We start from the raw sequence: 25236 nt of genomic DNA, 5'->3' as shown, positions 1-25236 counted from the left end.
ATAATAATGTAGTAGAAAGTGCCTTTTTGGCATTAAACTTAAGAAAAGCATAACTAAATAACCACCCCTTAGTTGTCTGTGATTTTTAGCACAGAAACCTATTATTACCATAGGATGCCAACAAAAATAACCTTTAGGGCAAAACCCACCCCTAACTAAGAGGTGTAGTGTGAAGTGGCCCATTTTGCCTAACTTTTGTTATTTTTGTTTAAAACCTAACTTTTATACTTTAAGCCTCAAATTCTTAAAACAAGCTAGAATAGCCAGTGATAACCCACTGGAATTTTTACAGAATTTTTGGAAATTTTTAAAACCCTGTTGTAGTTCAAACCTACCCTAGAAACCCTAAATGGAAATTAAGGAAAGGAAAATGAATAATGGAAATTTATGCCATCTTAAGACCTTTGTAAATTGTCCACTGAAATCTATAAAGACAACACCAATCCACTATAATAATCTAAAAGAAAACCTAATCTTAAAAGGTAATAAGTCTATATCTATGTATACCACTGGAAGCCCAGCGTGACTAAGAAAACCCTAAGTTACTTCTTAACTTAGTTTCTTTAGCTTATTGTTCTTAAATCCTGCATAATCATGACATACATGTTCATTGCATTTCGATAGAGTGTAATCTTGCTGACGGAGAGTACATCCTCGTGCCGGAGCAAGGAGCTGCTCAGGAGGTAGCCCCAGATCCAGCACCCGAGCCTGCACCAGAGGACCTGCCTGCCACTGCTTTGGAAGGCAAGCCCCGGTTTTATGCATAACCTGTTATTATACTATTTTACTTCACTTAATGCTTGTAGGATTGATTGTGCACTTAAGTGTAGGAATTGTTTGAAACCCTAGTTGCATGATCTCAGGAATCCCATTGAGATGAATACTAGTATGATAGGTCGAGTAGTTGCTTTACTTAATTAGGATCTCGGTAGAAGACGAGTGATTTTTCTAGCACTCGCGCGAGATCAGGGAATTGATTGTACCCACTTTCACATTATCATGATACTGGTTGATGGACAACAATCCATGGGGATTGGTTGTCTACGAGATGAAATTGGAATAAGGATTAAGGTGTGGTACCGTGTGTCAAGCGTTTGAACGTACTAAACACATACCGAGAAATATGGTAAATCGGTAAGCCTAGTACCTGATTGAACCTGGCAGTAGACTTTGCCCCTCACGCGACCTGAGACGAGGTCTCCCATTCCGGTTATGGTGGGTACAAGTGCGGTCACTGCACGACGGCCAGTCGGGGTCAGTGAGGCATTGTACGCCAAGGCGGTGAGCCCTGTTCTGCTGACGGGGAATCGATGGGGACGGTTGATGTGTGTGGGGACGGAGTGCCCCTGCATGTCGTGTGTTTAGGTTTACCTTGCAAGGATAAAAACTCGATTCGAATCGTCTGCTTCTCGCAGTTAATGAGACTGCTTGATCCATGCTGCTACATTGAGTAATAAGTGGAAGTATGATGAGTTGAGATAAGATGTTGATTGTTAATAATGCTTGCTACCATGTATGAGTAGATAGTTCACTTTTAGCCTTAAGAGAGTCACACTTAACTTTGACTAAGTTAAAATCTTGATTTAGAAACTCAGCTAGTGCTTTTGGCAACCAAACCCCACAGCCAAACAGCTGCATGTCTAGAGGTAGAGGAGTAGACTCCTCACACCGGGTAAGTCTAGCTGAGTATTAGTATACTCAGCCTTGCTTGTGGCATAATTTTTACAGGTTCTCTGGAGGAGATGGTTGCTGGGATAACTTGGCCGTCCACCCTGCCACCGGGTTGGACTGTTGAGTGGGACCCTGCCTCAGCCGAGGAGGAGCATGAGGAGTGATGGGACAGGCTTCCCCATCTCTCTGTTTAATTACCGTTAGTTTTATTCCACTGCACTTCGAACAATGATGGTTACTTTTGCAAAAACTTCGATGATGATGATGGTGATTTAATAATTTAACATTGTGACATGTATGGTTTTATGCTTTATTGTATTTGCTCTGTGACTCACCTTCGAGTGAGATTGTGGTACTTGATCCTGTCAGTGGCCGTGTCGGACTAGATCCGAGGGATTGACGGGTTATTCCCATTTAAGTGTGGTCTAGCCTCTGAGGCGGGATTTGGGCACTTAAGTTGGAATAATTCGGGCAGTTCCGCCACAACACATTCTTTCATGATCCGACAGATATTTTCGAAGGAGCAATTTTCCTTCTTCTCCACGACTTTTATGATGGTATGATGCAAAATGATGTTTATGCGGAAGATAAAAACCCACACGAGTACACACCCAGATTCTGCATCCCCTTAGGGACGACTTTGGAGTCTCTTCACCTTTGACTTAGGTGGTTTTTCAGCTCTGCATTCCCTTAGGAACGACTTTGGAGCTAAGCTTTGCATCCCCTTAGGGACGACTTTAGAGCTTCTTCACCTTTGACTTAGGTGACTTTTAAGCTCTGCATCCCCTTAGGGTCGACTTTGGAGCTTCTTCACCTTTTACTTAGGTGGTATCTTTGCTCTGCATTCCCTTAGGAATGACTTTGGAGCTTCGTAACTTACTCTGCATTCCCTTAGGAACGACTTTGGAGCTTCTTGATCCGTTTTTGTTACACTCGATGGTGTAACCATAGGCTTATTACATCAAACTGAAAGTTAAACATTCTTGTATTGTCTTTTTAAAAGAAAATGTAAAGGCAAAAAGGAGTAAAAATACATTGGATCAAGGCATTCTCTAGCCGAAACGTTGTGCCACCTTCAGTAGATATGCCTCGACTCGAGCACAATGTTGTTGACTGTGCGAGCTTCGGACTCCTCCCGAAGGTCACGCTGTTGCTGAGCCTGACGATGCCCTTCTGGCTTTTGATTATGAATCAGGTTAGGCGCCAGTGGTGGCGGTGGTCACAACTGAGCCCAGGAAGCTTGGGAGTGACTTGCCGAAGCAACGGAAGCCGTAGGCTATTGATTGCCCACATACTCCGGGATATACGGAGAGTAGCATGAAGCAGTATGCAAGACATGCTTCAACGGGTTATGCTATGCTTCGGCTTCAGCGATTTCCTTCTGCTTCTGGATCGTGACTTGGCAGATCCTTGTGGTGTGTCCCTTATCTTTGCCACAAAATAGGCAGAACAGTCTCCTGGGATGATTACCATATCTTCCTCCGAAGCTTCTGCCCCCTCTACCTCTTGGAGTTGGTGGCCTGAAAGAACTTTGTTGTGCCCCTGATGATTGAGAGCTATGTTGTTGCCCTTGGGTATGATTCCCTCTGTCGTCGCTTGAGCTGGGCTTATGGATCGTCCTAACATGCCTAGGGTGGAGTCTTCCTCCGAAGCCCCTAGTCATCTTGGAGTATCTGTAGGCTTCTTCCCTTCTTTGCCGAAAGTCATTGTCAGCTCTAATGTACTCATCTATTTTCTGGAGAAGCTTCTCCAAGGTTTGCGGTGGCTTTCTTGCAAAATATTGTGCCGTTGGTCCTGGTATGAGCCCCTTGATCATGGCTTCAATGACAATCTCATTGGGCACTGTAGGCGCCTGAGCTCTCAGTCGCAAGAACCTTCAGACGTACGCCTGCAGGTACTCCTCATGGTCCTGTGTGCACTAGAACAGGGCTTGGGCAGTGACTGGCTTCGTCTGGAAACCCTGGAAGCTAGTGACTAGCATATCCTTTAGCTTCTGCCACGACATAATTGTTCCCGGTCGAAGAGAAAATACCATGTTTGAGCCACACTTCTGACTGCCTTGACGAAGGATTTCACCATGACAGCAGTGTTGCCCCCATATGAGGATATGGTTGTTTCGTAGCTCATCAGGAACTGCTTCAGATCTGAGTGCCCATCATACGTGGGGAGCTGAGGTGGCTTGCAAGATGGTGGCCATGGGGTAGCCTGCAACTCTGCTGTTAGAGGAGAAGCATCATCAAAAGCAAAGTTACCATGATCAAAGTCATCGTACCATTCATCATGATTGATTGGGCTTTCTTGACGAAGCTCCCTGTGTTGGGGCCTTCGGTCTTCGTCATCCTGAGTAAGGTGACACATTTCTTCGGCAACTATGTCGATCTTTCTCTGAAGGTCGGCGAGCCGAAGCATCTTTTCCCTCTTCCTTTGCACCTGTTAGTGAATAGCCTCCAAGTCCCTGATCTCCTGGTCCAGCTCCTACTCCTGAGGTGTTGGGCTAGTAGCCTTTCTCTTTTGGCTCCTAGCTTCTCGCAAGGAGAGTGTCTCCTGATTTGTGTCCAGTGGCTGTAGGGTATCCCCTGGCGCTGTTGTCTTCTTCGGTGGCATGGTGAGCATGGATGCTTGCCGAAGGTGGTCGTTTGAGTTCACCGGAGGTGGGCGCCAATGTTGGTCACTTGTTCTCAAATGCTGTAGATCAAGAACAAGGCAATACAATTGTTAATTTTTATGGACCTTCGTCTCCCGAAGCATTATTTCCACATGGGTATAATGCTCATCAGACGAAGGTCAAGGACATACCTTCATCATTTAATATGTGAATAGGAATGCGAAAGGATAAAGACAATAACTGCATTTCATTAATTCATTTATATTTGCATTCCATAAAACATATATGAGTATTAACAATATTAATATTACATTGATACCTTCGGTTTGTTCGAAGGTGAAGACGCGAGAGTGATTACAAATCAGCGTGAACAGTACTGTGCTACTGTTCATCTATTTATAGGCACGGGACACAGCCCGAGTAAAAGTACATTTATGCCCTTGACATTCATCTATAACCATAACACGAATCATTAAGGACTGAATAGTCTTTGTCCCTTTTCGGTCATCATCATTCTTGGTCTTCGTCATCACATCAAGCCGAAGCTCTTCGGCTATAGATTCATCGTCCATTCTTATCACCTTCGGGCTACATCTTCACCCTGTCACGAGAGAAAACCTTCATTCTAAAGCCGAAGCTCCCCTATAATGATCCATGTCATACTGAAAACATATGGTCAGTCATGTTTTTGAGGACCTTCGGAAGAGGAAGGCCCCCAACAATGTTATTGTAATCCTTTCTGCTTACTCCAATGGTGTGTAATGTTTGCGTTATGGGATAAGCGCTCTTGAGCGATGTGATGGAGATACAGGTAATCGGACCTGTCGAGCCATTGAGCGCACCTGCATGACTGTCTGAGGTCCTTAGGACAAGGACATCAGTAGGTGGGCCTAATATCTTGGGAGGTTATGTGACACCTACACATCACACGCCAAGAGATATGTTTCACACACACTCCCGCCCTAGTTAGTTCACACAACTCAACCCACGACGCTACTCCGTTGACATAAGAGCATGTTTGGATGAGATTCTAGAATTTAGATGTTAGATAAAAATATTTTCTAATATTTTTTGGATTGTATGTGGTGTATTAGAATCCTAGAGCATTTAGATGAAATTCTAGGATCTTAAGATTTTTTTTCTATCCAAATTACTAGAATCCTATTGATCCAAATCCAGCCTAAACTATCGAGTACTTGCCATATTTTACAACATGTATCTCATATCCGACCGAACTTGTGACCTCTAATATCGAACGAGTCTACTTTATAGTTGGCTCCGTGAAATTGCACCTAAATGTTACCTAGAGGAATTTTTTGCTATTTTGATATTCAAAACTAAAAGCTTCTCCCTAATGGTACTTTTAATATTAGATTATTTATAATAGTACGTTTCAAGTGGAGTGCTTTGCTAAAATAGTATTTACAGAGTTTTTAACTATTTTTATTTATCTTTTCAGTTTTTTCTTCCAGAATTAACCATTTTACCATGTAACAGAGGAATCCATATACTAGGTTGTTTGCTCTCCTATCCTTTTGCCGTTGTCGCCCTTTCTTAGGATGTTCTAGGATGCCTTCTTCTGGCAGTTCCCCCACGTCAAAGACATCCTAGTGGAAAGAAGTACAACCATGATTTTGGGGGTGCATTTGAATAATTTTCAGAATGTGTTCAATCCCTAGGTGTAGCCGCTAGCCATCGATGAACAAGACGATTCTGTTAGCCACTAGCCATGGATGAACAAGATGATTTTATTAAAGATTGGAGCTTGTATGGATGCCACACAGACAGTACAACTTGTATGGTAGAATGGTCAATTCTAAAAGAAAAAAAACTAAAAAGAAAAATAGAAAAATAAAAGTACTCTAAATACCATTTTAGCAAAACACTCTGCTTGAAAATATTATTATAAATAATCTAATATTAAGAGTACCATTAGAAAGAAGCGTTTAGTTTTAAATGCCAAAATAGCAAAAAAACTCTACCTAGGGGCTTGTTCGGTTGCAAGGGATTAATTCCCCAAGTGGATCTAATCTAGAGAGGGATTGAGTGTATCCCTTCCTTTCACTCAATCCCCTTGGGGGTTTAATCCATGTCTCAAAAAGGTCATTCGGTTAATCCACATGAACTCTTATGCAAAAGACTTACCAATATATTCCATTTCCTACCGTCACGCAACATACAATGCACTGAAATAGGAGACAAGTGAAATACTATGAAGATAGCACACAAGTAAAATAGTAGACAAGTGAAATAGCATTAGTGCTAGGAAGCGGCCAGCATACAAGGCCAGGAATTGTCAGGCTTCTGTTCATGCATATAGTTTTATCAACACATATAACTGTCCTCGGTTTACACAAGAAAGAGCAGACAAGTGATGTCTTGCAGCAGTCGCATAGAAGCACCATTATTACATGTTTCATTACAGGACAAGTAATCCATCCAATGCACTGAAATGCCCTACGGTTAAAGAGTTCATGACATGCACCATTGTTTATGCATGACCAGGCCTCGCGCACATGGCCAGCAGCAAGCAACAATCGTTGTTGTCGTGGTAGAAGTAGCAAGCAGTAGCAGGCGGCCATCAGCAACAAGCAGCAATGCGTCATCACCATTCACTGGCATAAGTGAAAGATTGAACATAAGTGAAAGATAGCAGATCTGCAGAAAACAAGCGAAAGACTGAATTTACTGGCACAAGTGAAAGATTGAACTAAACAATTTGCTTATGAAAGACTAAAATTTTAAAGGCAAGTATAAAAATATTATTATAGCAATAGGAGATTAGCGCAAGTTGTTGGAAATACTATGAAGATGAATCAATAGTAAAGTGTGCTCATTTATATAGGTATACCTGCTAAGCTATCTCAGCCCTCAACCACATCAATGCAACCTCTCTATACAATGAAGTTTTAGTGCAAGAAATAGTACAACATAGTGAATAAGCATATATATTGGTAAAAGGGATATGATATGGTGAAACTAACCATCATGTAGCTCTCCCAAAGCTTCAAATAGAGGAAAAAAATTTCTTGCGGAATTTCTTAGCCCTTGGAAACGACTGTACAATAAAGTCAAAAATTAAAAGCAATTTTTCTACTAGGTCAATGCAATTCTGCATAGAAAAAACTACATGTGATTTTGCAAACATTGGAAGGAAAAGAACTATTGACATATGATAGGATAGTCCATGTAATCACCTTGAAGTAGGGATAAAACCTAGGATTCCTTTCAATTTTTGGATGGACATGATTAGGATTTGGTGGCTTCAGGAATTGCTTGGAGAGGGTAGGAACAACTAGGTCAAAGAAATGCTTTATGTGACGATGATATGTATCACCACTATGCCCAAATTCTTCTATTAGGTCTTCAATCGAGGCATTATGGCTGAGCATGTATAAGAAGAATGCTACCTTAATCCTTGTATCACAAACCAGCCCCTCCCTTCTAAGATAACTTGCCAACGATTTGAAAATTTCAGGCTCCATCCTGAACGCCACCCGACAGTTCTTTAAATGACCTTGAAGCAACTCCTGAACATGTTCTTCGCCACTTAACTTTGATGTATGCCTTCGCTTCTTCTCCCATACTATGTTTGAACTAGAACCCAATATATGTAGCATAGGGAAAAAAAACAACATCATATCATCATCCTCCTCATCTCTCATCCGTCTAAGGTGATCTCTTAGTGCAACATCCATTGCTAACTAAAAAGAAATTCATAAAAGAAAATAAACACCAACAAAAATAGAACATGATGTAATAAAGAACATTTAGGATATAACAAGTATCTAAAGGAGAGGCCCAAGACGGTGGAAGTTTGTCTTCTCCAACTCGAACTGGTGTAGGGATAATCTAGAAATATAATAGGTTTTTGTTAGAAATACATCTAGATAAGTATAAGTAAAGATATGTACTCTATGAAGAATGTGGTCGTTGCCTGGACACTTTTCAGTGGTAGTGTTAAGCGAATTGACTAAACTGATCTCGAGCGATCCTATCTTATTTTTTTAATGGGACGCTTGCTAGATTAGCATGACAGACAACAATCAGGTCCCGTTTGTTTCCTTTCATTTTGAGGAATTGGAATCTTACTAATGGAATAGGCTATTTTTTAGAATGTGACATACTGACATTCCACCACTTTCCAAAGTTATCATATAAGCCTATCTCAAATTCACGAGGTGAGAGATGGAAATTGATTCTATAGATTTACATGCTATTTTTCCGATGTACAACTTATAGCACAATCTTCTATTTGCTTCGCTATAACATAAATGTAGTATAAAATTATCTCTCTCATATGATTTAGGATAATATATAAATATATTACATATATATATATATATATGAACTTAATTAGTTTTGTCTAAATTATAATTATTAAAATGGAATTGAATTCCAACGAAACAAACAGGGCCTCATGGAAATTGTTAGGGTGATGTATATTGCAGCTGGACACAAAGCAAAGTCGCCACCTGCCACCTATTCTATCCCCCACATTCACCATATTATTTCACAACTGTTAAATTCTCTAAAATTATCTACAGAACATGGTTGTTGGTCAACTGAACCGAACATGGTTGCTAGTAAAAAAACTGAAGCAATTTCACAGATCCCAATCAAAACTCAAAACCCAAAGAGGGACGTGATGACCAACAACCACATGGAACATGTGCTGCTTGCTCATTCACTACCGCCACCGGTTCCTTCCAATCACCACTTGACAATTTCTTTTTTTCCTTACAAAATAAACCAACAACAAATAATAAATAACATCAACCACCAAAGCTGCGGTTCATCACTGGGTTTCTGGGGGCAATTGAGTTTGCCCGCTCTCCAGCAGCATGCTGCGGCTATAGTAAGAAGACATGGTCGTGCTCGACGAGGAATGCAGAGACCTCATGTCACCGGCGTAGGGGACCAGCTCGTTCCGGTGATGTGCGCTGCCCCGCCGCAGCAGGGGATAGCGCCGGTCAGCAGAGGCCGCAGACACCAGAAAGATGCACACGATGGAAAGGAGAGGAGGATGTGAGTGGACACCGACGGGATGGCGCCGGTCAGCAAGTGGCGTTCCCCTCGTGGATGCCGGTGAGCCGGTGTAGATGTCGCCGCCGGATCTCGTGTAGACGAAGCTCGTGTCGCCGCCTCCTCTGTGCCCTAGCCACCGCCGCCTCTGTGTTGTAGATGCGGTCTTCGTATGGTTTCTTTCCACGCCGTCGTGACGAAGTTTTTTCCCAGGCCGAGATGAGGTGGGAACTGCCGGGATGGGTCGGGATTGAGGTCCGGGCGGGCTTAAACGAACACGATTATTACGATTATTGTGTGGACCGAAATTTCAACCAGATAGGTTTGATCCATATGGTTTCCTTCCCAATCCAGATAATTCTCGGCCTAAACGAACAAGGCCTAGAGTGGCCTAACCAAGGAGAAGCGAGAAACTAGTCTGCCTCGAATCGCTTGCCCTATGCTTTTCTTTATAAAATAGTGTCTCTACAACCAATATGATGGACACCAGATTACCGTAACAATACCATATGAAAACTCACAATATCAGGCCCTGTTTGGGAATAAAGTTTTTGAAAACCACAGTTTTTGAAATACTACAGTATACTTTAGTCATGACAATACCGCAGTTTATAATACCACAATTTTGGAAACTGAGGTCCAGACCTAAGTTTAGAATACCTTAAAACAACTATAGTATTTGCAATACTTCAGTTTTGAAAACAGAGATTTTAGCCAGCTTGCCAAACACCATTCTGTATATAATACTGCAGTATTTGAGAATACTGTAGTATTCTTCCAAAACTGTGAAAAAACTTCACTCCCAAACACCCCCTCAGTGTTACCATTATTACCATCTGGTTTATTCCAGAACTGTTTGATCAAGTCTAAATGTTGGGCCCAGCATTGGACCGCATTTATAGCTCATGACGCGTACATTTGTACTAACACACAACTGCCGTTCAAAACATGAACAAGTTCCACAGTTTAGAAAAAAGCAAAACACAGCACTCTAGGTTTTTGAACGGATGCTCATGCATCATTATCTTGCCCGTGCCACTGTGGCATCTAATCGAATCAACAACTAAGAACTAGAATCTCCGTTCTTGCCTGTCAGTAACAGCTAGGAACCTCTGTTTTTCCTGTGCAGTAACAACCTTCTTTCTTCCCTGTACACTAATAACCTTTCTTCACGGATTGTCCTTCCCTGCAAATATGGTGGAAACTTAGAGCACAAGTTAAGCACGCAGACAAACTCTTTATTGGCTTGTTCGGTTAGCTCTCAATCCATGTGGATTAAGTGGGATTGGGTGGATTTAAATCCCAAGCAAGTCAAACTACTTAATTTTTTACAATCTCATTCAATACATGTGTAATGGGAATAACCGAAAAAGGCCTTAAATGTTAACTTCCTGATTAGCTATTTCTCCTAACATAATTGAAAAATAAAGATTTTCAACATTGGCCAATCATATATTATTAGGGTACTAATATATGACAAACTTTCTTTCCATATCCGTATTTGAACAATATATTTTAGCAAATAAATATTCAATCAAAAATAGAAGCAATCAAGTGTAGGTTACCCGAACGCTTCGTCAGTTGGTTTGCTTAAAAATCCGAGTTCAAGCCAGGCAAGAGTGCTTCGCATGTCATGCAATACTCCTAAAGACAACAGAGCGAATAAATAACCATGGAACATGACAGAGATTATGCTATTTGTATCACTCCCCACCTTGACCAGAGCAAGAGCTGGTTGCATATCTCTGTAGGTAGTAGCATCCTCCAAAGCCTTTCCTTCATAGCCTGTGTACAGAAAGCAAAGGCTCCTCTTTGCATACAAGGTTGAATTATCAGGATCAATTTCCATTGCCTGCATCCATTTAATGATTTAAGTTTACTAAACCAAAGATCATGTTAATCCTTAACAAAGAAGGACAAGAAGGCAAAACAGTTGGTGATGACCCCATGCTGAAGGATATACGACCAGTTTTGCTTTCTTGGAACTTATATGGATGTTATGCTCATTAAAATGAAATAAAAGGTAACGACCATATGTTAAGGTAACTTAACACTACTTTATTGATTGATCAGGACGATCTGCTACAGTGGACGTCAGAAAGTGAGCTTTTTGTCAGCAAACAGAAGTTCCTCTCACGTCTATTGAGATGTGTGACAGAAAAAATTACCATAGTATAGAGATCCAATGCATGAGAATAATCCCTTTTACAGAATGTGGCATCCCCTTCTGCTTCATAATCCGGTTCATTGTCATCATGGAGCACTTCTGCTTCAACTTCTGCTTCATAATCTGGTTCATTGTCTTCATGGAGCACTTCTGCTTCATAATCTGGTTCATTGTCTTCATGAAGCACTTCTGCTTCATAATCTGGTTCATTGTTTTCATGGAGCACAGGATGCTGAATCACATGCATAACCGAAAGCCATAAAAAATATGAAAATATATGATGAACTGAAAAACTATATGAAGCTCTAAAGTCAAACGATGTCATGATTTTAGCAATCCAAATGTTTTTGTCCATACTTGTGGAATTAAAGTCATAAACATTACATGTTGAAGTAATCCACCAATGCTCCAATCTGCAACTCCAGCCAAAGGGGCCGTGGCAGGGAAAAGAACCTCGACACATTCTTGGTATCCTTGGATTGCAGCAATTTCTACCGCAACCCTACCATTCTGTTTGAAAAAAAGAATATCATGGAGAACGTTGTAAAAATAAATATAAAAGAGTTTAAGGTTAAAATTAGGCTTTCTGTTTCACAATAAGTTAAAAATGTGGCCCAATTTTTAGATGATGGCTAATGTGCCCCCACATGTCTACTTACTGAATGGTGCCAGGGAGGGACAATACAGTTTAAGTGTCAACAACATTACAGATTTTATTATTTTCTTTTTCAGGAAAAAGAGATAACATAGGACTTCAAAGTGCAGCATTTTACCGTAAACTGTTAGTAGCAACCACTCTATTACAAGAAAGTTGCACACTAGTCAAACTTGAAAGTATGATAGACTCATAGACAACAAATAAGCTCATCAAAAGTGACAATGAAGCTAAGTGTTAGGATAAAACTGACATCATCGGGTATGTTTGCATCTGCGCCAGCTTGCACCAAACACTTGACGAAGTCAGTTAAGCCAGCAGTTGCAGCTGCTATCAATGGAGTTTCAGGCAGACCAATATTAACAGGAGCACCAGCCTGCAAAACAGAACATGTGATACAGAATATTAAACACAGCTTTTCTTATAAACCTTCAACTTATGCTCATCCTAGAAATGACAAATCAAATTTATCCAGGTCCCTTGGTAAGATCTTTGCAAGGAATCAATAATAAAAACTATAACAGGACAAGTCTGCACCTCGATAAGTGATTTCAAGCCTATGAATGAACGTTCCGAGATTGCTGCTTTCATCGCTATGTTAGGCTGGAGATGAGAAAAAGAACACATTAGTTGTACAATAAAGGAAAAAAAGAGCAGTTCAATGCTAATATATGGATACTGAAGGGAAAAAAATAGCAGTTCAATACGAATTTTAGAATAATAAAGAAAAGAGTTATCTAAGAGTACTATATCTGATTTGACTACTTTATAAACGCAAAGATAGAAAACACTGGTGCCTACGATAAAATTTTCATATATACCGTTGGGTGTAAATGCCCCTTCATTTTTAAGTAAAATCTAACTTCAATTAATTGAGTCTGACATGTCTCAATGTAGTAATGACATGGAACCTCAAAAATGACAATAAAATTAGGGACCCATGCTCATTAAAAACATGAATAAGCTTATGTACAGACTGTGCAGTATAATCTGGCCTGGAGGTTGTTTGGATCTCACTTTTTATCGATTTCTTAATCCAGAATCTGGAATATAAAGCATACTAATACAATATCCGTGCGTTGCGACAACACACAATCATATTTGATACTCATAAAGAATAAATTTCATATCAAAGTAAAACATATGATCCACATATCAAATATTAAACTGATAAGAAAATATTACACTTTATCTTAACGAAAAGGTAGAGAAATGTATGAGTTGAAAGGAGCCTGGCCCTTTTTTTTAACCTCGCTCTACGTGAGAATGTTATGTTGCGTGTGACTTTTTATCGTGTTGGGCTTGAGTGGTTTCTCATGGCTCATTTACGATGTAACGGTCCATTGGTAGGCGAGAAGCAGAGTGGAGAAACTGACATACGCGCTTCGCACATGACGCACAACGTACAAAACTAGTGCTTTAAATTAATAGAGATAAAAAATATTTTACAGAGCAAAACAAATGTAGCGGAAAATAGTTTTCTAAAATCAAATTACAAAAAAGGTTTTACCAATTTCCACCAAACTCAAAAATAACCAATAGAATAATTGAAAGCTTGTTATAAATTGTGATGTTTTACTATACCCGCTATCCTAACTGTATAAGAACTAAAAACCCATGTCATAAAATACCTTCTCGAACAGCACAAGATAATTAATGAAAGTAGCATACATCTCGTGCTAACGCTACGATCCTAGGAAGAGATCAATAGCGGGGAGGGGTTGATGGTGGTGGTGGCGCAAGTAAGGAGGAGGGGGAGGGGCGACAAGGACGTGGAGGAAGAGGGACGCTAGGGGCAGCGGAGTTGGGGGGGAGGAGGGATGCGGGATAGAGGATGATTTAAATAATATTGTCCATTTGATTTGAATAAGGTAGAAGAGGTTATCCAGCGATTTGAACCGTTAGTTTGATGGTGTGTCAAGTATGGTGCAATTTATTTGGTGGATTTAGTGGATGTTATGTGTTGTGGACTCATTCTTCTACAAGAACACCTATGGGCGCAGGCTCAGGAAGGCAACTGAGCTGGAAGAACAGGAAAAGGAAGCAACAATCAGGCAGCCGAATTAAGGGAAGAGGATCAGGCCAGTCCTATCTCCAGTATATCAATCAGTAGTTTCCTATTTCTGCTATATCAGTAGTTTCCTATTTCTGCTGTAGCAGACAGTAGAGTTTCCTATTTCCATTATGGAAAGCAATAAGATGATTGGGTGTGTTCCCTGCCGCCTAGACTATAAAGGCTGGCTGCTAGTTTGTAAGAAGGCATCGAAGAATAATACAGTTACCTCCTAGAGGTGGGCTGTTCTTCGACGGTGGCGCCTTCAGCCGCCGGCGACGACAGACCTCCTCGCTACGCTCTGCGTTCTTGTTCTCAAGCCACTCTCCTTCTCCACTCTCCCCTGCGTTCCCCTCGCCGACCACCACGCAGCAACCACAACAAATTGGTATCGGAGACAAGTGCCCCGACCATGTCCAGCGTCGCGGGCGATCCTGAGCCTGATTCGGTGAAGCTGGACCGCATCATCGCGCAGCTCACAACCATGAACAACCGCCTGAACGCGCATGACCAGCGCATCGCGCGCACGGAGAAATTTCAGTCCGGTGATGAAGAGGACCACGAGCTGCAAGGTTCGCCTGATCGTCGACGCCACGGAGGCACGGAGGAAGGCAGCTTCCGTGGGGGCCGCGGGACTGGCCCTCGACGTCCTGACAACAGTGGTCCACGCGAGCCCAACCTCAACTTCCCGCACTACGATGGTGAGTCGGATCCGCTCCCATGGTTGAACAAGTGTGAAGGCTTTTTTCGCGGCTACCGCACGCTGCAGGAGGATAAGGTGTGGATGGCTTCTCTCCATCTCGACGGCACGGCGGCACAATGGTACTACCAGTTGGAGCGTGATCTCGGCATCATCACGTGGCCGCGCTTTGTCGAATTCATCAACATGCGCTTCGGCCCGCCCATCCGCTCCAACGCGCTTGGGGAGTTGAAGGAGCTCCACCGTACCGGCACGGTGGAGGAATACCAGCGCCAGTTCTTGGCTCTCCTGTGCCGCTGCGACAACCTGACCCGGCAGCACCAAATCGACTTGTTCACTGCCGGGTTGGGTCAGCCCTTGTCATCCGACGTCGAGATGCAACACCCGGCGAACCTTCAGACAGCCATGAGTCTGGCCCGGGCCTTCGAGCGCCGTTCCGCTGAGGCGGCTCGCGCCATCTACTCGTCCACGCCGCGCCAGTATTCCCGTCCTCGTCCACCGTCAACGACACCAGCACCGACGACGGAGGAACCACAGCGACCACGCGTTCGTCGGCTGTCGGCTGAGGAGATCGCCGACAAACGTGCCAAGGGGCAATGTTATTTTTGCCCGGAGAAATTCTCCCGGGATCACAAGTGTGCGGCGCGGGGCGGCGTGTTCTGTCTGTCCCTGGACGACGCTGCGCCAGAGGACGACGACATCACGGAGGAAGTCTGCATCTCGCTGAACGCGTTGACAGGAGTCCCTGCGGGTGACACCATCCGTCTTCGCGTCAAGATCCAAGGGGAAGAGCTGACAGCACTGGTGGACTCCGGCTCCACCCACTCCTTCATCAACCAGGGCGTCGCCCACCGACTCGGCCTCGACATCGCCCATCGGCCGGGTCTGGTGGTCACTGTGGCTAATGGACAGCAGCTGCACAGTCCGGGTATCTGTGCAGCAATGACATTGGCCATCCAGGATCAGACGTTCTCCATCGACTGCTATGCCTTAGCTCTCGAGGGCTTCGACGTCGTCCTCGGTGTCCACTGGCTCAAGACGCTGGGACCCATTACTTGGGACTTCACGGCGCGCTCCATGGCTTTCTGGCACCATGATCGTGCCGTCCTGTGGCGTGGGATCGGTGGTGACGACGTTAGCCTTGCTGCTCTGACGGCGACCAGGGACCTCATGAATTCATTACTGCAAGATTTTACTGACCTGTTTGCAGAACCGCGTGGACTGCCGCCCGCGCGACGCCATGACCATCACATTCATTTGTTGCCGGGTACGGCTCCCATTGCAGTCCGCCCGTACCGATACCCGCAGCTTTTGAAAGATGAGATTGAGCGCCAATGTCAGGAAATGCTGGCACAGGGGATTATTCGGGAAACCACATCCCCTTTCTCCTCCCCTGTTCTCCTGGTGAAGAAGCATGATGGTACTTGGCGATTTTGTGTGGATTTTCGGGCCTTAAATGACAAGACGGTCAAGAACAAATTTCCTATCCCAGTGGTTGACGAGCTCCTTGATGAGCTGTCGGGCGCTTGTTTCTTCACCAAGATTGATCTCCGCAGCGGGTACCACCAGGTCCGGATGCATCCAGAGGACATCGCCAAGACCGCGTTTCGCACGCATCATGGACATTTTGAGTTCCTCGTCATGCCTTTCGGCTTGACGAACGCGCCAGCAACATTTCAAGCTCTCATGAATGACATCCTCAAGCCATTTCTCCGCCGGTTCGTTCTAGTCTTTTTTGATGATATACTCATCTATAGTTCTTCCTGGGAGACACATGTGCAGCAGGTCAGGATGGTTTTTCAATTGTTACGCGCCAACTGCCTCTTCATCAAGCAGTCTAAATGTTTCTTCGGCGAACCAACGGTGGCCTACCTGGGCCATATTATCTCCAAGGAGGGCGTGGCCATGGACCCATCCAAGGTGGCGGCTGTGGAGGCATGGCCACAACCGCGGACTGCACGGGCGCTGCGGGGTTTTCTTGGCCTCACCGGGTACTACCGCAAGTTTATTGCGGGGTACGGTGCGGTGGCTGAGCCCTTAACTGCTCTCCTCAAGGGGGCGGCTTTCTCCTGGACTTCCCAGGCGGCATCGGCCTTCCAAGCTCTGAAGAAGGCGCTGGTGTCTGCTCCACTGCTCCGACTACCAGACTTCGCCAAGCGCTTCTACGTCGACTGCGATGCTTCGGGCTCCGGCTTTGGCGCGGTGCTGCACCAGGGCGAGGGCGCCGTGGCTTACTTCAGTCGCGCCGTGGCCCCTCACCACGCCAAGTTGCCCGCATATGAAAGAGAGCTGATCGGCTTAGTCAAAGCCGTTCGCAATTGGAGGCCATACTTGTGGGGCAGGTCATTCACAGTCCGTACTGATCATCGCAGCTTGAAGTACATATTGGACCAACGTCTGACCACTATTCCACAGCACACTTGGGTCACGAAGCTATTTGGTTATGATCTGGATGTGGTGTATCGCCCAGGGAAGCAAAATGCAGCAGCAGATGCCTTATCTCGTCGGGATGAGGAGGCCTTCAGTATTCATGCCCTATCGACACCATCATTTGCAGTTTTTGATGCAATTCGTCAAGAACTCCTTGCTGATCCAAGAGCACAAGACATTCGAGCCCAGTTAGCCAGTGGCACTGCACCAGCTGGGTGGACAGAGGTGGATGGCCTGCTGTTATTTCAGGGCAAAGCCTATGTTCCAGATTCATCTCCCCTATGGCCACAACTACTGGAGAATGCACATACAGCAGGACATGAGGGTATTCAGAAGACACACTATCGTCTTCGGTTATCCTTCTTCAACCCTCACAGCAGCCGTTTGGTCCGCGAGTATGTCAAGGGTTGTGGAGTTTGTCAGCGCAATAAAACTGAGCACTTGCACCCAGCTGGACTGCTGCAGCCCCTGCCAGTTCCCTCTTCTGTTTGGAGTGATATTGCTATGGACTTCGTTGAGGGCTTTCCTAAAGTTGGCGGGAAATCAGTTATTTTGACTGTGGTGGACCGGTTTTCCAAATATGCTCATTTCATTCCACTCAGCCATCCATATTCAGCCACCGTTGTTGCAAAGGCCTTCTTTGATGAGATTGTTCGGCTACATGGGTTCCCATGTTCTATTGTTAGTGACCGGGACCCGGTTTTTACTAGCACTTTTTGGGCTGAATTATTCCGTTTAGCAGGGGTGACATTGCTCCTCAGTTCAGCTTTTCACCCACAAACGGATGGGCAGTCGGAGGTCACTAATCGCATTATCACTATGTATCTTCGTTGCTTAGCAGGAGATCGACCTCGTTCTTGGCTACAGTGGTTACCGTGGGCTGAATTTTGCTACAATTCTTCCTTCCAAACAGCTATTGGTGTTTCTCCTTTCCAGGTGGTTTATGGACGGCCTCCACCAACCTTGCTGCAATTTGAACAGGGGGCGGCAAAGGTGGCAGCAGTAGAAGCCCAACTCCGAGATAGAGATGAATTCCTGGCTGAAATCCGTGATCGGTTATTGTTGGCTCAGGAGGTCATGCGTGCTCAGCATGATAAGAAGCACCGGGAGGTTGTCTTTGCAGTAGGAGACTGGGTTTGGCTCCGTTTGCATCACCGCACAGCCGTGGGCATCACTCCAGCGCGTGCCACCAAGCTGGGCCCTAAGTACTTTGGACCTTATGAAGTACTAGAAAAGATTGGATCAGTAGCTTATCGTCTTCGTTTACCAGCAGCAGCTCGCATCCATAATGTGTTTCATGTGGCCCTTCTTAAGCCTTTCGTGGGTACCCCTCCGGTCGGTGATCCAGTGCAGTTGCCATCTCTGGTGCATGGAAGAGTGGTTCCTCATCCCTTGAAGATCATTCGTGCTCGTCTCAAACATGGAGTATGGGAATTGTTGGTGCATTGGGAAGGACAGACAGCTGTTGATGCTTCTTGGATTTCCCTAGAAGACTTCAAGAAACAATATCCGGTGTTTCAGCTCGAGGACGAGCTGTTCCAGGGGGAGGGGGGAAGTGTTGTGGACTCATTCTTCTACAAGAACACCTATGGGCGCAGGCTCAGGAAGGCAACTGAGCTGGAAGAACAGGAAAAGGAAGCAACAATCAGGCAGCCGAATTAAGGGAAGAGGATCAGGCCAGTCCTATCTCCAGTATATCAATCAGTAGTTTCCTATTTCTGCTATATCAGTAGTTTCCTATTTCTGCTGTAGCAGACAGTAGAGTTTCCTATTTCCATTATGGAAAGCAATAAGATGATTGGGTGTGTTCCCTGCCGCCTAGACTATAAAGGCTGGCTGCTAGTTTGTAAGAAGGCATCGAAGAATAATACAGTTACCTCCTAGAGGTGGGCTGTTCTTCGACGGTGGCGCCTTCAGCCGCCGGCGACGACAGACCTCCTCGCTACGCTCTGCGTTCTTGTTCTCAAGCCACTCTCCTTCTCCACTCTCCCCTGCGTTCCCCTCGCCGACCACCACGCAGCAACCACAACATTATGAGTGTGGGGGCAATTTGGTTAGGTGAGTTTTGCAAAGTTGAAAATGATGGATTATATTGTGGTATAGATTTGAGTATGATAGAGGAGGTTATCCAACGATTTGAACCGTTGTTTATGATGGTGTGTTAAATCTGGTTGCAATTTGTTTGGTGGATTTAGTGGAGGTTATGAGTGTGAGGGTAATTTGGTTGGGTGAATTTTGCAAAGTTTAAACTGTTGGATTATATAGTGGTATAGATAATATGCAAGACTAGAAAAGTGACTGAAAGGTGGGATCCAGAGTTATAATTGAGCATTAGGAAAATATGCAATATGACCTTGTTTTACAACGAGTTGTCATATGGAACATTCAATTAAATGACCATAGAATAAAAGATGGAAAACCCAATCAGATTTTGAGCCAGCCAACAAACAAGGTTTCAAGTGGAACCCTAAAGCCTCGATGGGAGAAGTGAAATATGGTGAAGAAGATAGACACGAGCATTTCTACTTCCGAACAAATTAGTCAAGCGGTTATTTCTTTGATTTATTTATCATGGATACAAATTAAATACTACCAATATATATGACGCCGTTGATTTTTTTTTTCTAAAACTTTAACCGCTCGTCTTATTCAATAAAAATCGTGAGTTATCATTTTGTTGTAATTTGTTTTATGACTCAAGGTCGTTTGAGCGTGACTTAAAATTTTACATTTTCGAATAAATAATTTGAATAGGACGAGTAATTAAAGTTTTAGAAAAAATTAAACGGCGTCATATGTTTGTGAATGGATGGCGTAGCAAACATGTATACCGTGTATTGGTAAGAAGAGGAAATTAGAGCTGGTAAGAAAAAAAACTATTACCTGTGCGCCATGATGCAACAATAACTCCACTATTCTTGCATTTCCATAATTGGCAGCAATATATAGTGGGCTTCTAGATTCCCACTGAGGGTCAACATAAGCCCCTCTTGACAATAACAATTCTGCTATTTCATAGTAACCTGGGTCAAAATAGAGGAAAATAATCACACCATGTTGCATTTATGGGTATTAAATGACATGTATTTCTGTTTCATAACTAAAATAACTAAAGTAACCATATGTCAACAGGAAAAACGATTTTGGAAACTATTAGGCAAACAAGTTTTTTACCACAAAATGAATGTTTAAGCCTTTAAGGTTCAGTGGTGGTTTATAATAACATATATCTTCTAGTGACCAACTCAACTATTTAGATGACCACAATGTATCCAATAGGCATTAGGCAATAATAAACCTATGTCCAGAAATTTACCGTACATAAGAGATAGAACACATTTGGCATGATAGTAAAGCTCGAAGAACAGCAAAAGGAAGTCTAAAATTCGCATATTCAAAGGTAAAGAGAACCTCTCTGCGCTGCAATGTGGAGAGGATAAATCCCATTTTTGTCTTCTTTGTTAGGATTAGCACCATAATCGAGAAGAAGCATCACAATAGCCAAAGATGCATTACCATACATTGCGAAAGCTAGTGGTGTCGCACCTGGAAAGTGGCAATAATCAGAATGATCAACACTTATTGTGTGTGTAAGCAAATGAAGTCATATGTAATAGAAACGTATAGTAGTATTACAGAGGTGTATCCTGTATTCCTCCTGTATCATGGCGTAAGGTATAAGGATCAAACTAGAGCAGAGCTTTCTTAGGGATAGAAAGAGCCATGGCCACCTCTCACAGTCACCATAGTCAGTTTCCAGCTATTTTCTCCAAAACTCATGAGTCATCATGCATTTCATTTCACAAACGACATTACTATTTGCAGAAGTTTGTGTCAAACAGATAAAGGCCCCTTATTCTGGAAAAAAATTAAGAGCAGAAAACCTATTTGCATGCAAAAGTAACTTGAAATCGCATAACATCTTCACATTAACCATCCTTCAACCTCACAGAAATTTGGAGGGATTGCTGAACTACAACCTTGGCAGTGGCAGACTCTTAATAAAATACAAATTGGAAGAAGACAGGATTACTGATTACATGCATAGGTCACACATTTCATGTACTATCATGCATACCTAATTACCTATGTTGTAACAGAACTCACATCAGTCACCATATAGCCAGTTTCAAGTAATTTTATCCAAAACAAAGAAGCGAACAAATAAACTGAACCCTCGACATATCCCATAAATCAGATCAAAGTCTCCCTTCCCATGCTCAGAAACTTGATCCAACTGTCTAACCATCCCATCCCTCCTGGTGCTGACCCAACGAACGTCATGCAAAAAGCAAAAATAGAAAATAGATACGAACCATCCCTGGCAGTAGCGTTGACATCGAGCTTGAGCTCCTTGAGCAGGAACTTGCAGACCTTTAAGTTCCCATAAGACGCCGCCATGTGCACCGGACCGTAACCCTGCTCCAATGCATCCTCGACCTGGATACGTCTCATCACCTCGTCCACGGTCATCCCAGTTTGCTCCATCAGCCGTCTCGCCGTTCCTGCGCAACAACAGCAACCCACAACATTTAATTCGATCAGACACCGAAACGCGAACCAAAAGCAAAAGCAGAAAACTAGGAGTCAACACAACATCCAGAGCACAGAGAAACCGTAATCGCCATGTCCATCTCGAGAGCTCACTCTTGATTTTGGGGATGTAACCATCGGACACGGCGCGAAGGAGCCGGTCTACCTTTTCATCGCGGGGAGAATTGTATGTGTATCGAAACTGGAGAGGGCACGGTTCGTCTCCCGTCTCTGAATGCTCCCCGGAGGTGGATTCCATGAATAGAGGGTTCTGGAAGCTTCGCGGCGCAGAGAGAGAGGATGGACGGGGGCAATTGAAACGAGCGGGAAGCGCGAGTCAGGCAGGTGGTGCCGTGGTTACTTATAGAAGCCAGCCAGCCAAGTCATCGGGACCGGCCCAAGTGACAAAACGCCTCCATGGGCCGACGGTGCTTGCGGTATGATCCTATATTTGTTAGTGTGGATATTCGAATTATTAAGATAAATTCAATATTTTAAAGTATATATGTAAGAAATTTGATGCCGATTTGTTTATGTTATCAAGCACATTATTATAAATAAGAATAAAAGTTTGTATAAATTGGTTTATGTATTTTTTTTGCTCTGTACAACAAAAAAAGGTGAAAAAATATCTGAATTTGTGCCTGATAGCCAATAAGGCAATACAAATAAATCGAGCTTCATGTTCATCCTTTAATTTTCCCCTCTTGAAAAGGGGTTGATTAAAGGATGAAGATATGAGAAATAAACAAAGAAAATAAAGGACATTAAAGACAAATATGTGCAAAATAAAGAAGGTGAAGCACATGAATCAACATTATAAGACATTGTTTCTTCATCTATTGTTATTTAACAAAAGATTACAGGTATACCTTCGATTCCTTGGATTACAAGATGAAGGTAAAGGAAATACAACTTCATAGGCATAGCAATTGTGAACACAAGGTTGATTTGTCCCTTATGGTTCGGATTGATGATGAGTGATTGTCAACGGCGTAGCGTCTCGGGTTGACTCATGGACTAACCGAGACATGAGTTATGTGTGTGCAACAATGTGTCTGGGTTTGTGGTGTGCAGGTGTGGAGCACAGGTACAGTGGTCAACAACGAAGGTGAAGGTCATGCCGGTTCGTGCCGATGGACCAGGAGCGACAAAGGACGAGCGCTGGGACTTGATTGAGGACTTGAGTTGCCCATAGTGGCTGACACCTAGGACACAATCGTGCGAGGACATGGCGGAGTGTACCATGTTGTCGATGCAATCAAAGACTAATGGGACATGTGTCTAGGACGTGGGAGATGCGCATGTGGTGTGCTACTCACGGGTGGTTTGGTGGTTGAGCCATGAAAAACCACCTAGCACTATGAATGTTGGGTTTTGTTGAGTTTGGGCTCAAAACTTGGCGGCGGCGGTTCCGGCGGGAATCGAAGGCGGCACGTGGCGTCATCGTGAAGGATGTGTCAAGGCGAAGCAACTTCGTGTGGAGCGCGTGACCGTTAGACCAAAATCCAAAAAGTTGGTCCATTTTGCCCCCGGCTAAGTGGTTAGGCTCTATGTATCTAGGGTTAATTTAGAAAGTAGTAATAACCCTCTATAAATAGAAGGGTGGGATGATTATTTTAGTCAACTTTTTGGCTTACACATTAGTCTCTTGTTTAGAAAACACTAGCTTTCATTCCCTAGTTTAGCCTGAGATCCAAAAATGTTTTGAACTTGCATCTGTGTTTGTAATCTTCACTGCTCTATTCAAAGAAAGGGTGGCTAGATCCATCCATGTGGCTAGTTCAACTCGATTCACTCAGTTTTGTCTCCGCTGAAATTTTGAGTCAATTATGTTCTTGTGTTCTTCCTTTCCCTCTATTTGTGGTTTTGTGAAGAACCATCGAGTTCTTGAGTTTGGGACTCATTTGGTGATTGTTGGGTGCTGAGATATACTCTTTGGTTTGCTAAATACGCCCCTTGGTGCAGTTCTTGGTCGTGATCCACATTAATCTCAGTTTGAGTTTGTTTGAGAAAACCCCAATAAAACTACAATTCTAACCTTATTTCAAGATCTACGATTGATTTACAAATCCGATTGAGGTAAAAATTTGTGAAAACCTTGTAAACACATTTGTCAAGGTTTCTGTAAAAGTATAGCTCAATCGAAGTCTGTTTGGTTCAGTTTCGCATTCAAGAACTAAATTTCGAGTTTTGGGTCGATTCAGACTCTTCTGTGTCCGATTTGTGATCTATTCATTTTGCTGGTCTCATGTGAGTCTTAGGAACATTTTGAAATCATGAAATCACTAGTTTGCTAATTTGCTTTTGGTTTCAACGCTTTCTTCATCTGAATTGAATTGAAGTACTCAATTTCAATCATTAGCATCAAAAAATTGATTGGCTCCCATTCACCCCCTCTGGTCGCCTCACCGGTCCTTCAATTGTTATCAGAACCGGTTGAGTTTTTTCTTACCCTAATCGGTCTGAAATCCATAAAGGCGACATGGAATGAGGTGTTGGCAAACCTCCATTTTTTGATGGGGCAAACTACCCATACCGGAAGATCCGCACATTGGCATATCTTGAGAGTATTGGGTACCGCGTCTAGGAGATTTGTATCGATGTTGCGAGTGCTCGGATCACTTTGATTTAGATGGAGTTCCATGATTCGAACAACAAAGCTCAAAACGCTTTGTTCTCGTGTCTCTTGCTTGTTGAGTTTGAGCGAGTCGAACATTTGGTTATGGCTCACAAGATCTGGTCCACCCTCGAGGGATTCCATGAGGGCAATGAGCCAATGATCATGTAAAGATCAGACTATTAGAGATGTATCAACAGGAGTATGAGAATTTTGTGCAGTTGGCTGGAGAGACTCTCAGTTCTAGTCGATTGTGAACAAGATGTGTGCCAACAAGGCATAGTGTCAGGTACCTAGAAACAGGGTACCCATAGCAAGGCTCATAAACCTCTTCCTAACCCGCCCACCGAGCAAGTCTGTGAGGTGGGGCGAGCGACCAAGTCCCCGGCGAGCAAGTATGCGAGGCAGGGCGACCGAGCAAGTCTCTGAGGCGTCGCGAACGACCAAGTTCCTGCCGAGCAAGTCTACGAGGCGGGGCGAGCGACTAAGTCCCCGAGCAAGTCTACGAGGCCGGGCAAACGATCAAGTCCCTGTCAAGCAAGTCTGCGTGACGAGGCAAGCGACCAAGTCCTCGAGCAAGTCTGCGAGGTAGGGCGAGCGACTAAGTCCCCGCTGGGCAAGTCTGCGAGGCAGAGCGAGCGACTAAGTTCCCGTCGAGCAAGTCTGTGAGGCGGGACGAGCGACCAAGTGGACCCGCAAGGAGGGAGTCTAGGCCGACGTTGTTGGTCCACGATAGCTGTAACAGGACACATTGTCACCAAACCATGTCCATGCCAT

The 25236-nt window shown here is 43.8% G+C and overlaps 1 protein-coding gene across 1 annotated transcript; it reads right to left on the bottom strand.

The window, feature by feature from the left end:
- Nucleotides 1–9920: 9920 nt before the first annotated feature.
- Nucleotides 9921–22157, bottom strand: LOC118472940 (ankyrin-1). Its single transcript, XM_035960960.1, has 11 exons — nt 21954–22157; nt 21623–21811; nt 20718–20852; nt 20190–20329; nt 12661–12726; nt 12377–12499; nt 11853–11978; nt 11470–11700; nt 11016–11153; nt 10867–10945; nt 9921–10487 (listed from the first exon to the last, which is right to left on the bottom strand). The coding sequence occupies exons 1-10, from the start codon at nt 22096–22098 to the stop codon at nt 10892–10894; spliced, it is 1347 nt and encodes a 448-aa protein (XP_035816853.1). The 5' UTR covers nt 22099–22157; the 3' UTR covers nt 9921–10487; nt 10867–10891.
- Nucleotides 22158–25236: the final 3079 nt, after the last annotated feature.

This window comes from Zea mays, chromosome 7 (genome assembly GCF_902167145.1).
Source record: "Zea mays cultivar B73 chromosome 7, Zm-B73-REFERENCE-NAM-5.0, whole genome shotgun sequence".
NCBI lineage: Eukaryota > Viridiplantae > Streptophyta > Magnoliopsida > Poales > Poaceae > Zea > Zea mays.
This window is presented reverse-complemented; position numbering and strand designations above follow the sequence as displayed.